Source organism: Nyctereutes procyonoides, unplaced genomic scaffold (genome assembly GCF_905146905.1).
Source record: "Nyctereutes procyonoides isolate TBG_1078 unplaced genomic scaffold, NYPRO_anot_genome, whole genome shotgun sequence".
NCBI lineage: Eukaryota > Metazoa > Chordata > Mammalia > Carnivora > Canidae > Nyctereutes > Nyctereutes procyonoides.
The window spans coordinates 7,790,280-7,805,873 of NW_026575040.1; the positions used below are offsets into that span (position 1 = coordinate 7,790,280).

The 15,594-nt window shown below is 53.0% G+C and overlaps 1 protein-coding gene across 2 annotated transcripts in view; it reads right to left on the reverse strand.

Moving 5' to 3' along the window:
* Positions 1–260: 260 nt before the first annotated feature.
* CORO2B (coronin 2B) overlaps positions 261–15,594 on the reverse strand; it is a 134,136-nt gene continuing 118,802 nt past the window's right edge. For both annotated transcript variants that reach the window (XM_055320205.1, XM_055320206.1), the window contains exons 4-12: positions 14,945–15,094; positions 14,141–14,305; positions 12,133–12,249; positions 11,906–12,010; positions 11,268–11,364; positions 7,822–7,934; positions 7,380–7,470; positions 7,046–7,185; positions 261–2,229 (exon numbers count right to left, since the gene is read on the reverse strand). In XM_055320205.1, coding sequence (XP_055176180.1) covers positions 2,098–2,229; positions 7,046–7,185; positions 7,380–7,470; positions 7,822–7,934; positions 11,268–11,364; positions 11,906–12,010; positions 12,133–12,249; positions 14,141–14,305; positions 14,945–15,094 — 1,110 coding nt within the window. In that variant the 3' untranslated portion in view covers positions 261–2,097. The remainder of the gene's footprint in view (positions 2,230–7,045; positions 7,186–7,379; positions 7,471–7,821; positions 7,935–11,267; positions 11,365–11,905; positions 12,011–12,132; positions 12,250–14,140; positions 14,306–14,944; positions 15,095–15,594) is intronic.

Genomic DNA, 15,594 nt, shown 5'->3' on the forward strand with positions numbered 1-15,594 from the left:
CTGGGTAGGGGTTGCTATGGCATCTGATCGGCAGAGGACAGGACAGTCCTCACAGCAAAGAATTATCTGGCCCCAAATGTCAGTTGTGCTGGTTCAGAAGCCTCGCCGTCGATGAACAGAGTGTGAAATTATGTCTATCAATACAGACACGGATTGTTGTTCCAGAAAGGCAAGAGTTGTGTCTGGGAAGTTGACCATCAGGATACCGTGGTGACCAAGAGCAACAGTCACCGGGGTTAAATGAGATGGTCATGCCCAGGTTTGGTAAGTTGAAAACGATTTTATTTCAATTCTATCCTTGGGAGGCAGCATAAATAATCACAGAAGACCACAACGGTCAATGGGGAAGAAAAAAAAGGTCAAGAAGTGTGAGGAGGAGATGAGAGCTGACACTGTCTAGCGGCAGGGGGTGGAGGGCCATGAGGCCCCACGTTAGCTGGCTGAGAGGGTGGAGGGTTCTTGGAGGAAAAGCCTGAGGGGTGGGGCTTTCCCCGCCCAGGTTACCTGGAGGGGCTTCAGGAGCCCCAGCCTCTGTGGATGGATGTGCTGCAGGGTGGCCACATGGAAAGAGCAGGTGTAGGGCATAATGCGTCTAGTAGATCCTAGCTAATGACAGAGGAGTGGACACCCATTTCTTGACCCCCAGGCCAGATCTCACCCCCGGACTGTGACTTTTCTGATAGCAGTGTTTATAGATTCTGTGTGTCATGGGGAATGAAGGAAACAAAAAAGAAAACGTGTAGAAGACCAAATGAAATATGGCGTCTCAAAGAGTCCTGTGGCCTTGGGCCACTTCCGGTTTCCTGGTCTGCAAAATAGAGAGTGCTCCCTACCTCTTGGAGCAGATATGAGGCTCAAATGAGATCCTACGGGTCAAAGAACCATGTAAACTTTAAAGTGCTATACGGAGTGAGGGGCTGTGGTCGTTCTACAAGTAAGTGTAAGGCTGAAAGTGGCTGAGACGGAAGTGGCGAGAGACACGCACAGAGCATCCCTCGAAGCCATCAGACCCCGGCTCTGCCTTCCCCAGGGCCAGGCTCCACCCTCCTCAGCCTCGGCTTCCAGGAGGAAGGGGCCTCATCTGAAGGAGTCCCCCGGGGAGTGAGAGCAGAGCATGGGGGCCAGGAGGGTACAGGGGCACTGAGTGGGAAGGGCCTCAACTGGGCAGTGTGACACGTTGGCACTACTGGTGTTGGGCAGATGGTAGCAGTGGCTTCCAGTTCTCATTCCCCACAGAGACTTGGGCACTGGGGAGGCCCCCCCCTTCCCTGGGATTGGCATCTCCATGCAGTGGGAGGGGCCCTGGCCTGCAGTCTGGACACGCTGGGTCCTGGTCCTGGGTCAACTGTTAACCTTCTGGGTGACTTAGTAAGTCACTTTGCCATTGCAACCCTTGGTTCTGTCCTTTGTAAAATGGGGACACTATTCCCTACCCTGCCTACCTCACAAATTAAAGGGGGGATGGGGAGAAGGGGGAAGGGGTGTTCCAAGAGCTTTGAAGAAAATCATGGGAAGGCAAGGGGTCATTATGGCCTTGGTGAGCAATCCTTTTAATTCCCTGAAGACAAGAGAGAGGGGGCAAGAGACAGGAGCTGGGCTGCTTGCAACCCTTGTCAGGTGAGTCAGGCTTGTGGAGCTGCCAGGGAAGGGGGGCGCTGCGGGGAGGGGAGCAGCCCAGGCCTGTGTCAGCCCTCACTGCGCGGTCCTGCAGGCCCGAGTGCCCGGATGCCCCCGCAGCCCCCTGGCAGGGGCAAGAGTTCAAGGTCTCCATCCGCTGGGGTCCTGGCTTCCCCTTCTGCTCCCTGGTCCACTGAGGGCCCTCGCTGGGGAGTCCGTGGTCTTTGTCCCTCCGAGGCTCCTCCGGGGTGGCAGGGAAAGGGGGGGGCCTTCAGCGGAGGGGGGTCTCCAGGAGAGGCTGGGGACTTTCTTAGCGTGAGGTCGAGAGGTCAAGGCCAGCTCCCAGTCCCCGAGGCGGCAGGTGGGGTCCCCAGGTGTCCCCCGCTCCAGTCCCGGCTCTGTCTCTGGGGGCGCCGGGGAGGGGGAAGTGAGGGCGCGGAGGGACCGCGGAGAGATGGCACGGAGGCCCCGCGCCCCCAGCTAGCAGTTCTTGGGGTTGTTGCGCAGGTTCTTGAGCTCCAGCTGCAGCTGCCGAATGCGGATGTCCTTCTGGGCCAGCTCCTCTTTCAACCGCCGGATCTCGTCCTGCTGCCGGAAGAACATTCGGAGGAGCTGGGGAGGATGGAGAGCAGGTGAGACGTCGCCCCTGCGCACCCCTGACCGCCCCCCCAGTCCCCGGAGCGGCCTCCCCCTGCCTCCGCTTTGTTTAATTATTTTTTGACTTTCAGAAACATTGATGCTTTTTATGTCTTTTTTTAGTTCTTATTTTTTTTTGATAAATTTATTTTTTATTGGTGTTCAATTTGCCAACATACAGAATAACACCCAGTGCTCATCCCGTATTCCTTGATCTAGTAATATCACTCTGAAAATCCAATATAAGCAAATATCTTCATGCATGAAGGTGTGCGCTGCCCCCCTCAGTGCCCTCCACCCAGTCACCCCCACTCCCCGCCCTCCTCCCCTTCCACCACCCCTAGTTCATTTCCCAGAGTTAGGAGTCTTCCATGTTCTGTCTCCCTTTCTGATATTTCCCACTTATTTTTTCTCCTTTTCCCTGCCTCCGCTTTAGTGTCCCCAGAGGCTCCTGTTCCCGCCGCGGGCCCTTCTGCAGACCCAGCTCACGGCTCCTACTTGCCCTGGGAGGCAGGAGGAGTCCACACCGCCTCCGTCCCTAAATACCCCAAGATCACCCTTTTAGGGGTGCAGACACAATGCTCTCATTTACCATTTGGAATGGGAACCTTTCTAAAATGTTCAGTTTCTTTCTTTCTTTCTTTCTTTCTTTCTTTCTTTCTTTCTTTCTTTCTTTCTTTCTAGATTTTATTTATTTGTTTTGGTTTTTTTTTAAAGATTTTATTTATTTATTCACGATAGACATAGAGAGAGACAGAGAGGCAGAGACACAGGTAGAGGGAGAAGCAGGCTCCATGCTGGGAGCCCGATGTGGGACTCGATCCCAGATCCCAGGACCACACCCTGGACCAAAGGCAGGTGCCAAACTGCTGAGCCACCCAGGGATCCCCTAAAGATTATTTGTTTATTCATGAGAGAGAGAGGCAGAGACACAGGCAGAGGGAGAAGCAGGCTCCATGCAGGGAACCTGATACGGGACTCGATCCCAGGACCCCAGGATCACGCCCTGACCCAAAGGCAGATGCTCAACCGCTGAGCCACCCAGGCGCCCCAGTATCTTGGTTTTTCTTAAGGAAGCCCAGGGTACGGAGTGGAAGCCAGCTTTTCTGCTGACAGGTGAGTATCCCAGGCCAAGGTCTGCGGTGCTCAGGGGCAAGGGCAGGTATGTGGCAGCCCTTCCCTTACAGAGCAACCTGGATTAACCAGAAAGCAGACTGCAGGTGCCCGCAAGACACTGAGCCCCGAGAGCCACGTGCAGACCTGGCCACAAGGTTCCTGACACACGCGTGTGTGTGTGAGCTGCATTTGTTCTTGTAATTGTATGATACAGGCGAGACATTGATAAAATAGTTTGAAAAGAGAGGTGCTGTTCCCATGAAAACTAAGGTGACTGCATCAGGTAAAGGTGATGCTAACCACGCTGCCCCTGAGTATATACATAAAAGATTGGGAATGTGTTATATCTTGATTGTCCCATAGTGGTGATATGGCTGCTTTGGGTTTGTCAAAACTCATGGAACTGGACACTCCAAAGGTTGAATTTTACCACAGGGAAATTATACCTCAATACGCCTTTTTTTTTTTTTTTTTTAATACACCTGTCTTTTTTTTTTTTTTTTTAATACGCCTGTCTTAAATGAGAAAAAAGCTGGGGAAAACTCTGAAAACACTCGAAGTTTGTTTTCACTTTTTTTTTTTTATGATAGGCACACAGTGAGAGAGAGAGGCAGAGACACAGGCAGAGGGAGAAGCAGGCTCCATGCTCAAAGTTTGTTTTCAGATTGAAGTTCCTGTTCTACCTCAAAGAAACGGAAACTGCGATTTGCAGCGAAAAGATGAATTATTCGTGAAGGACACAGCAGATTCTCAACCAGGAATCTCCTCAAAGAAAAGTCTTGGTCCTGCATCAAAATAGGATTGATTGATTTTATCTTGTCTTGTCTTATTTTATTTTATTTATTTGAGAGAGGGGGAGGAAGCCCGAGCATGGGGAGGGGCGGAGGGAGAGTGAGAAGCAGACTGCCCACTGAGCAGTGAGCCCAATGTGGGGCTCGATCCTAGGACTCTGGGACCCTGACCTGAACTGAATGAAGGCAGATACTCAGCTGACTGAGCCACCCACATGCTCTTTATTTATTCATTTATTTATTTAAATGTATTAGTGTATATGCTGCCAAAGCGAGTACTATTTACCTAATGGGTTAAATGACAATAAATGGCTTAAAGACTGTCTCTATCATTTTTATTATCCTCTCTTTAACTTTTTTTTTTTTAACCAACAAATCAGGACTGGTTACACCTTTTTGGTGGGATAATGTGCTATTTGCCCCTGCACTAAATGATTCCACGCACTCCTGTGGCTTCCAGGTTCTTGAAATTCCTTTGCATGATCTTTTGGTCAGCTTTTGTTAAAAACAAGCAAACAAAACAACAACAACAACAACAAAAAAGCAGCTTTGTGGAGGTGTAATTCACATACTATAAATTTCACTCATATTAAGTGTATAATGGACTGAGTTTGAGTTTTAGTAAAATTCAGGGTTGTGGAAGTCTCTTCTCTTGTGCCAAGCTGCCAGTTTCTCTTCACATTTAGACCAATGTGTCCACCATTTATTTATTTATTTATTTATTTATTTATTTATTTATTTATCAATTCCTTAGAGACACAGAGAGAGAGGCAGAGGCAGAAGCAGACTCCTCATGGAGCCGGATGCGGGATTTGATCCCAGGACTCCAGGATCATGCCCTGAGCCAAAGGCCGACGTTCAGCCACTGAGCCACCCAGGCATCCCATGTTCACCATTTATAGCCCAATTTCTAATTGGTTGCTCCCAATCGGGCAATGGTTAAAATTGTGGGTAAACCCAGAGTCAATAGGCTCTGAGTGAGTTTCTTTGCAATAAGACAGGTGCATAAGTTTTATGGTGCAGACAGATTGTGTTGCCTGCTCAGAGACCCTTGAAAATTTCCCTCTGAGTCTTCAGTTGGTTCATATTAACAAGTTGTAATTAAATGTTACTTGATTTCACTACTGCTCAACCCTGCCTCCCCCACACTGGGTGCTAGAACTGAGCTCAGGCTCTTTATATGGTGCACATGGGTGATCCCAACAACTCAGGTGCCTTCTACTTTCTCAAGGTGCTTTTAACAAAAGCTTTTTTTTTTTTTTAAATGGGAAAGGCCAAATATATACAAAAGTAGAAAGATTAGCACTATGAACCTTCAAGTACTCATCAACCAGCTTAAAGAAATAACATGACCATTCTTGCCTTTAGCTGTACTCCTCCTCACTTCACCTACGCCACCTCTGTCAGGGATTATTTTGAAGCAAATCTCTTTTATTCCCTGATCCCACCCAATCCACGACATCTGAACATTCCTCTATAATGGTACTAAATATATCTTATAGCTATGGTCAGTTTACCATTCAAATTTCCCTTTAAGACTGGGAGGTCCCAGAGGTCAGGAATAGTCTTCTTTTTAGGACTGACAGTGAAAAGGCTAAGTTGGTGTGACAAGAAATCTTTAAGGTGGCCCCTATGTTATTCCCTCCCCTCCAGGTGAACTGGACCTAGTAACTTGCTTCAAATAAATACACTGTGGCAGAACTGATGAGATGTCATTTCCAAGGTTAGGTTACAAAAAGACTGTGACTTCCATCCCAGACACCTTCTCTTGCTCCCTCTGAGTGGTGCCAGCTGCCGTGTTGGGAGCTGCCCTATGGAGAGGTCCATAGGGTAAGAAGGACCTGTGGAAGGCCTCTGGCCGATAGTCCATGAGTAACTGAGACCTCAGTCCAATAACCTGTGAGGAAAGGAGTCCTTCCAGCAACCACAGTGTAAGCAAATTTGGAAGCAAATCTTCCCCTGGGTGAGCCTTCAGATGTGGCTGCAGCCCAGCAGACAGTTTAACTACAAGGTCTCATGAAAAACTGAACCATGGGCATCCATTCTGAGACACTATGAGATATAAATGTTTGGGGGTTTAAGTCGCTAAGTTTGGGGAGATGTTTTACACCGTAATAGATAACTAATACAGTGAGCCTCACTGAGCACTTCCTATGGGCCAGGAAGGGTGCTGGATCCTCAGAAAATACCTTGTGTTATTCCCAAGTGTTATCTCCTATCCCCACTTTACCATGAGAAAGATCAGGAAGCTTGCCTGGGCATTGCCGGGAAATGGCAGAGACAGGATTCAGATGCGGGTGGGTCCCTCTCTAGTGCTGCTGCATCCAGCCTGGCACAGGGCAGGCATCTGTGAACCCTGGGTGAGCCGAATCTCAGCCCCTGGTATTGGCACCAGGGCCTCGGGGTACAGTTGGAAGGGGAAGCCTCCGGGGGGCCTGGATATGATCCAGCTATGGTTGCCCCTGAATGAGCTGCTCCCATTCTAAATGGTGCAAAGCACTTTCGGAAACAGCCTGTTCCCCCCAAACTGTCAGACCCCGTGGCTGTCACAACACCAGGGAGGAAGGCAGCAGGCCAGGCTTTCCTCTGGCTAGCCGGGAATTTATAACTTCTGTAGCAGCAAACGACAGGCACATTCGGAGATGGGGCACGGAACTGTGGGGGCCAGTGAGTGCCACGGGGGAGGGGTCGATCTCGCTATCGCATCCCAGCCCCTATTTATTGGGGTCAGAGACAAGGGAAGCCAATGGCAGGCTACTTAGGGTATTTGTCACAGAAAGAAAAATGCCCCAGATGGAGCCGGCTTACAGGCCCGAAGCCCATAATTGAAATGTGAAGGTCTCGCTCTTCCAGGACCCATGGAGGTAATAACTTATATTCCTTACCTCGTTCTCTGTCCTGGGTGGGACGTTTTCTAATAAATCTATTCCATTGACCACAACGCTCTTCTTTTCTTTGATGGGAGCCTTAAATACCATTTTTGAGGACTTCTTGTAGCCTTCCTTCAAAGACATCAGCACGGGATCTAGGAAAGGCAAGGGAAACGTTCACGCGGACGGTCTGGTGGCGTGTCAAGTGGCGGCATCTTTCATTCACGCCACGCTTGACAGCTGGCTGAGTGGGGGGGGGGGACATCAGGCAAGGGGCAATGGGCGAACCAGAGTGAAGGCAAAAGCTGCGGTCTCGAAGCCTCTTCTGGGGAGCCCACCCCCGCGGTACCTCGGTTCATGCCCCCCAGCCATTCATCAGGGGTCAGAGCTGGCTCCGTGCCCGGTGTCATGGGGTAGATGTCTTCCTGGTAGGAATCCGACTGCAGTGGGGGGAGCAGAGGAGTGGACAGATGGGGGTCACTGAGGCGACCCCTGCTCTCACCGGCCTCTCCTTGCTGGCCTCCCACCGTGCTCCCGCTGTCCTGTCTCTAAGCCTGAGCACTCAGGCATCTCCCGCGTGGGATCCCCACCCTGCATTCATCAGCAAGCCAGACTGTCCTCCCCCAGAGTGGCCCCCATCTTCACAATCCCCTCCCCACACCCAAATTGGGCCTGAAGGCCCCAGTCCACAGGACCTTCTTCTTCTGGGCTCCTCCGGCTTACAGTCTGTGGTGAGCCCCCTAAGATTCAATACGGGGGGTCCCTTTGGAGCCCAGTGCAACCCCACTCACCCTCCGGGGCACGATCATGGAGATGGGCTCGATCAGGCCCTTGAGAGTCACCAGCTTATAGAAGCGGAACACCTCGCAGGCCGACACGTCCAGCCCATGCTTGGGCATGACCCCTGTGGACAGGCACACGCAGCTCCATGGGGTCCTGGGTGCACCCCGTCAGCGCCCCTCCTCCCCGATGTCCTTGGCCAAGCATGTCCTTGAGCACTTAGGAGGCAATGATCTATGCACAGGGCATCGCAGGGGCTTCTTAAGTTAGGCTCCATCTCTGGGGAGCAGCGGCTCAGAGAAACCCCTTGGGCCAGACCCGCTTCACCAAGTGCAAGCTTTAGAACTGGGGCCTTTTGTAACGGGGCTATTGAAATATTTGAGTCTCTTCCATTCTTTTGAGGGATGAGACTCCTGCTGGTTTAGGGGAAGGGGCTTGCCTCAGGTCACAGAGTATGGTTGGGGCAGGGCCACTGAGTCTTTCACTCTCTAAACTAGCTTCCCTAACCCTCTGTGTTTCTGGTTCTCAGAGAAGATGAAGGAGAGAGAAACGTTTCTCCATGCACCCCGGAGCCTGAGATTGCCGTTCAGCCATATATCTGGTCCTGGCAGGGCGCGCGTGCATGCACTACCCACACGCATGCCCTAGCTACCGTGTTTCTAATAGTGTTGTCTACTAAGCCCCTATTGAGGAAACCGTGTGGGGTAGGGTTAGGAATGCAAACTTTGGGGTCAGACACACCTGCTTCTGAGTCTGAGTCTGACTCTGCCCCTCCTTCTGGCTGGGACATCTGGGGCAAATCACTGCCTTTCTAAGCTTCAGCTTCCCCGGATGGTTAGAGGCAGACAGCATGACCCTTCACAAGAGATGGTTGGTCAGGGCACTGAGCGAGAAGGTGCTCGTTGACTGCCTGGCATCATCGTGAGCACAGATAATGTTAGTTTTTTTGTTTTTTGTTTTTTTTTTTTTTCCAGGATATGGATCTGAGTTAAAGTTCCAGCTCTCCTTGACTGGAGTGGAAGGCTGCTCTTCCAGATAAAGAAATTCTAGGAGCTGGAGGGAAGTACTGTAGTGATACCCAAGTGGGATTTAGAGCCAGCAGACCTGGTTTTGAATTCTGGCTCTGCCACTTAGGATCTATGTGACCTGCTTGGGGTGAGTGACTTAGCCACTCTGAACCTATGAAAAGTGCCTGGCTCATGGCAGATGCTCCACAGTGGCCACAGGTGAGGGGAAGAGGAGAAACAGCTCTTCTTGGTTCCTCCCTCTTCCTCAACACCTGGACTCATTTCGCCATCTTCCTGCCATTTCTTCTGTTACCGTCCTTTTTTGGCTAGAAGCCCACAGTGGCCTCCAGACTGGTCCCTCAGCCTCCCTCCTGTTCTTTCAAACTCCGTTCTCCCTACAGAAGCCAGAGCAATCTTAGACCAACATTTCAGATCACACTACGCTGTCCCAGCTCCCAACCGCCTAAGACAAGGAAACCCTCCAGTGGGTTTCCAGTAAAACCCAAACTCCTTCCCTTGTGTGAAGGTTAACTGTGTCAGTGGGCTCAGGAAAGAAGGTAGCCCTCCCCAGTGTGGATGAGCATCATCCAATCCGTTGAGGGTCTGAACAGAACAAAAGGCAGAGGAAGGAAGAAGTCACTCCTTTTTTTTCCTGCCTCACTGTTTGAGGTAGGACAACTCATGTCATCTTCTGCCCTAAGATTGGGATTCACACCATCAGCTCCTCTGGTTCTCAGGTCTTTAGACTTGGGCTGACAGTCAGCTTTCCTGGGTCTCCAGGAAGCCGCAGATCAAGATCATGGGACTTCTCAGTCTCCACAATAGTGTGAGCCGGTTCCTCATAAATATATATATATATATACACACACACATATATATTTCTGTTTCTCTGGAGACCTCTCACAAATATATCCTTCTAATCCATCCCATGGCATCTGGCCCCTGCCCTCAGCTCCAGATTCATGTCCTAATCCTCTCCCTATCTTCTGCTACGTGACAGAGTCTATGCGTAGTCACACCACATCTGTTCTGTTTCTAGAACACGCCAGGCTCATTCTTGCCATGGGAACTTTGCACTGACTGTTCCTCCTGCTGGTCCTACTCTTCCCCCTTCCTGCCTTTCAGATCTTTTAGATCACCTCCACAGCGAGGACTTCCCTGACTGCCTTGTCCCAAAGAGCCCCCAGACGCTCTCTATTCTGTTGCTTTTTTTTTTTTAAGATTTTATTTATTTATTCATGAGAGACACAGAGAGAGAGAGACAGAGACACAGGCAGAGGGAGAAGCAGGCTTCACACAAGGAGCCCGATGCAGGACTCGATCCCAGAACCCCGGGATCACGCCCTGAGCCGAAGGCAGACACTCAGTCGCTGAGCCACCCAGGTGTCCCTATTGCCTTATTTGATTCCAATATTTTCCTTCCTTATTGTTTACTGTCTGTCTCCCTTTAGTGGAATGTGAGCCCTACAGGGATAAAGCTTGGTTCTGTATTATTTACCACTGAGTCCAGGGGCTGCCACCCAGTGTTTGTTGAATGACTATGTGAAAGAGCAGGAGAACCAGGTGCTCTGCCAGCGGACTCTAGCTAAGCTTTACAACAGATTTATCCAAAAGTCGGTTTGATTTTTCCCTATTTTACAGATGGGGAAAGAGCCTCAGAAGGGTGAGGTGTACAGTTGAGTCAGAATGTAAACCTAGGTCTGCCCCTAAAGTCCAGGCTGCTTTTCATCCTACCCGACGAAGAGGTGACAGTGAGGAGGAGATGCCAGAGTTCGGGATGGCTGAAGTCAATGGGATGGTCCTTGGGACCTCAGGCATAGCCCTGGGCCGCCATCCTGCTATGAGTCACTGAGGTAGGCTCTTGGGCCCTTCCAGCACTCTTGACCTGCAGGCTGGCTCTAAGGCCATACCCATAACGTCAGATAACCAGGGGAAACAAGCCAGACTTGGTCTCCAAGGTAAGGGGGAGTGGAGCCCATGGAAGAAACTCCTTCCAACTGGGTGACTCTGACCCCAAGCAGGGATTGCTGAATGATAGGCAATCCCAGTGCCCGTTGATAGGAACGAAAGTTTTGCTGGAAGACTTCAGTGGTGGTAGCATGTGGGGTGTGCAGAGCTCTCACCCTTGCCCTGACTCACTCTGCTCTATCAATCCTGGGCTCTCTGCAGGATTTGCCTAGAGGCTGGGGAGTCTGGGGGTAACGGGATGGCAGTCCATCCGGTGGGGGGGGTGACAGACTGCTGAAGGCCTAGGTGACCCGCTCAGGTCCAGCAGCTGCTGTTTCTATTCTGATGGCCCAGGAGCCCAGGGCTTTCAAGCCTAATTTTTCATGTAAAGGCAGGCAGGGGTGACCCATGAGCCAAATGCCCAGTCTCTCATTCTATAGCCTGACAGCCATGGAAACCTCTAGACCCCCCTGGAAGCCTCTGGACCGCCCCCCCCCCCTTACCTAGACCTTTCTGTGGAGCAGGGGAGCGGAACTCCATGAGGTAACTCAGGAAGGGCTTCTCAGTGCTGATCTCGTAGTACCGGATGTTTCCATCTCCCTGGGGGCAGGGGGAGAGGGAGGGAGGTAAGGAAAGTGGGAGGTGGTCCTGGGGGCCTGCGGAAGAAAGCCGCTGCTGTTCCTCAGGGGTGGAGATCTGGCCTCTAGACCCTTGGCCGGCTGACTGGGGTGGGGGTGGGGGGTAGGGGGAGGTGGGGGTGGTGGGGGTGGTGGGGGTGGTGTGTGTGTGTGTGTGTGTGTAGACACGTTTCTGATAAACAAGGCCATCTTTGCCAAAGAGCACCCGGCAGGTGCCTCAAATACCAGGATTAGTCCCTGTCCTCTAGACTTCAGGCTCTGATCCTTATTCGGGTGTAAACCCCGCCCCAGGGCACCTCGGAAGTAACTTTCAGTCACTGGCACCTCAGCAGGAATGAATGTCAGTCGAGGGCAGGTTTTTATGGAAGAGAACGAGAGCCCGAGGGGAAGACCAGAACCACTGGCCTGGCTCTTCTTCGGGGGGAGGGCAGGAGCAGGGACACGATGGAGGTGAGGGTCTCCCACAGGCTCCCCCAGCGCTTCCCACCCCCATCTTCTACTACCTTTCCAGCCAGGTAGAGCATGTGGGTGTCAGCGTCGTAGAAGGGGAACAGGAGGCCTGACAGCCCATCAATTTCCTCCTCGATCAGGGGCATGGACAGGTCCTCCTGTGGGCACAAGGCCGTATCAGCCTACGTCCAGGCAGGACGGCACCTTACCCTCCCCGACCCCAATAAAGCCCCAGAACTACAACCCGTCCGTGTCACCACCTGGCCTCCCTGTGGCTGACCTGGTCCCAGAGGGCGATCTGTCTCGTGTTCCACCTGGAGACCCCCGTCGTGAGAAGCCGCTTCATGTTTCCCAGGAACACGACTCGGTTCACTCTGTGGTTTTTGCAATTTGCCTCCTGGCAGGACAGACAGAGTCAGTAAGGCAGGGCCACCGGATGCTAGGGAAGTATAGTGGGCTGAATGGGGTACCCCAAGGATAGGCCCATGCCTTAAACCCTGGAACCTGTGAAGGGGGGTCCTTAATTGCCCTGGATTATCCAAGTGGGCCTTAAAGGTCATCATGAGCATCCCTGTAAGAGGTAAGAGAAAGGGAGGCTCTAGGGACACACAGAGGAGGTGACTCCAGAGGCAGAGACCAGAGTGATAACGGCCACAAGCAAGGGAACCAAGCAGCCATCAGAAGCTGGAAGAGGCGAGGAAGGTTCTCTCCCAGAGCCTCCCGAGGGAGTGCAGCCTTGATTTTGGACTTCCGGCCTCTGGAACTGTGAGAGAAGCTCTCTGGGTTGTTGTAAGTCACTGTTGGTGGTAATTCCTTGCAGCTCCCAGAGGAAACTAACTCAGGTGCTGTGGAGCAATGGGGTCCCAGGGTCAGGAAAGCAGGCCTCTCCACCCTACCCTCGGGTGGCGGGGATCGGGAAAGGGAAGCTGACGTCAGGGGTGCCAGGTGCCAGGTGCCAGGTGCTCTCAGCAGGGCATCTCTTCTAAGTGTTGCCACAGTACCTCCTGGAGGGAATCTCTGAGGATGAGGATGAGGCTCAGGGGCATGGGGTGCTCACTCCTTGCTTCACCCCAGGGCTCCTTCTAACCTGCCTCCATCCTCCATCCTCCTTTCCCCTGCCTCTCGGCTCCTGACTCTTCCTTTTCCCTCTAGCACACCACAGTCCTTTGCCAGGATGAGTTAGCATCAGGTCAGAAACCAGAGGCTGGTGGAGCAGCACAGAGACCCTGGCTGGCGTCACTTCTAGTCCTGCCCAGCAAGTGTAGCCCGAGGACTCCCAGCTCTCAGCCTGTGTCACGTCTGTGAGGTGGAGCTTGGGTTCTCTGCTCCTGCCCATCTCCTCTGCTCAACATGGGCTCTGGGGGCTGGCCGGTTGGGTCTGAATTCTAGCTCTGCCCATAGCTTCCATCTCGAACCCTCTCCAGGGCTCAATTCCCCCCTGTGAGGCGGGAAGAGCAGCCCACCTTAGAAGGCTGGCAGGAGGATTCAGTGAGTGACAATGCAGAGCCCTGGGCACAGTGCGCACCACGCAGTGAGCTCTGAATAAGTGCTGCCGGATCCTAATGATGCGAATAACTGTGAGTGTTATTATCGGTGATGGTAGTAGTAGATGACTTTCTGCTCTTGTAACATCAGACTCTTCCAAGATAAACACCACCAGGCCAAGCATCAATCCTTTCTTGTGTAGGAGGCAAACCTCACATTGCATCCGAATTTTCCATCCCACTTAGCCGGGTGGCTGGCACGCAGTGGGTGTTCATGAAGTGTCAATTTCTTACTCCCAAATGGCATCTGATCCCTTCCTCACAGTCAAGACCCAGGAGATTCAAAGACCTAGCTGGAACTAAATTCACCAGCAACCTCCCCACTTGGAGCTGTCCCTGGGACTGGTGCCCTGAGCCATTTCCTTCACACTTGTCCCATGCTGGTGGCTGGGCAGACAGTCCGAAGCCCCCTCTCTTGTGCCCACGATGGGGCTTGGGCAACACCCAGGGATTTGTGTGCTAAAGGGTGTCACCATTTCTGTCCCCAGAGCAGGCCAGAAGAATCCCATCTGGGGAGAGGGGTACCGTGGGGATAAGAAGGATACCTAGGTCCCTCCCTGCCCAGACTAAGGCAGGGTCCCTGTGAGTCGAGAAGAACCCAGAAGGCGTGGGCTGGTGGGTGGAGGTGCAGGCCAGGTGTGTGGGAGAAGGGGAGCTGGCCCCGCCTTTTCCTCTGAGCCTGATGGAAAGCCATGCCCCAGATCCTGACCCCTTTCCCTGCCCTCAAAAGCTGTGGGGCTTCACCTGCAGGACGCGGCCAGAGCGGGGCTCGATCACTCGAAGCTTTTTGTCCTTGCACGTGGTGGTGAGCAGGCTGCCATCTGTGTTGAAGGACATGCAGAGGATCACATCCGAGTGGCAGTCTATCATCTTCACTGGCTCACCCACGTCCAGGTTCCAGATGAGGACCTGCGAGGGTGGGTGTGATGGAGGCAGGTCAGGCCTGTGGCTTGGCATGAGGCCTCTGTCCCTGGGCTGCGCCCACGGCCCCGGGAGAGACGCCCCACGCAGGGTCGGGGTGTGCTGGCAGGCAAGATGGAGATTAAACTCTGTATCAAAGACCGACGCCCCCGTCGCACGAATCCGCCAACCCTCGGCAGATCCCAGCCCCGGCCTGGGCTCAGTTTCTGCCCCTTGCAAGAAGGATTGATGTTCCTGACCGGGGTCCCCTAGCTGGCACACCTCTTTTGGAGGCATCCCGTTCTCTTCCCTCCAGCAACTCTGGTCGCTCCTTTCTCCTACCAGGGGGGTGGCAGCCACATCTGGATTTAAGAAGTGACCCCGGGAGAGGGTGTGGGCATGGAGTGGACATTCTCTTCTAATCCTTAAGGGCCAGGGAAGCCGGAGAGGCAGCCTGTGTGGACTCCAGGAATGACAGGGTGCACAGAAGATGCCTGGGCCTGGGTAGTGAATGAATGACTGATTGAATGAATGAGTGGACAGGTGGACGGGACAATGTGGGTGAACACGCTCAGGATCTAACGGTAAAGATCCCTCCCACCCCTGCCCTGAGCTGGCTGTGGCCGCAGGTGCGGCCAGGCTGCTCACCTTGTAGTCATAGCCTGCACTGAAAAGGATGTTGTTGGTGGTGGGGTGCCACTCGACCAGCCCCACGCGCCGGCTGTGCCCGTGCAGCTCCAGGAGAGCCTCTGTCATGTTCCGCTTCAGGCCCCCCTCCGGGATCTCCCAGATGCGCACCTGCAGGGGGCACGGAGGGTCGTGGCTGGGTGGGCAGGGCCTGGGGAGCCCCTGACGGCCCCCTCCCGTGGCCCCAGGCTTCCCCGGATCTGCACCTCCAGGCCAGTGCAGCGGGCGGGCCTGACCGAGGCTCAGGGAGGCTCCGGGGTGCACTTCACACTATAAGCAGCTTGGGGCAAGTGCTGCAGTAAAAGCCTGCCTCTGCTTCCCTTCACACACCCTTTTAAGAGCTCTGATCTCTGGGGCGCCTGGGTGGCTCAGCATTGAGCATCTGCCTGTGGCTCAGGGCGTGATCCCGGGGTCCTGGGATCGAGTCCCGCATCGGGCTCCTTGCAGGGAGCCTGCTTCTCCCTCTGCCTGTGTCTCTGCCCCTCTCTCTGTGTCTCTCATGAATAAATAAATAAAATCTTTAAAAAAAAAAAGAGCTCTGATGTCAGCCTCAGCAGCTCTGTTGGTACCACACTGCCCTGTCTCTCATGCTGCCCTTCACCAAGGTGGAC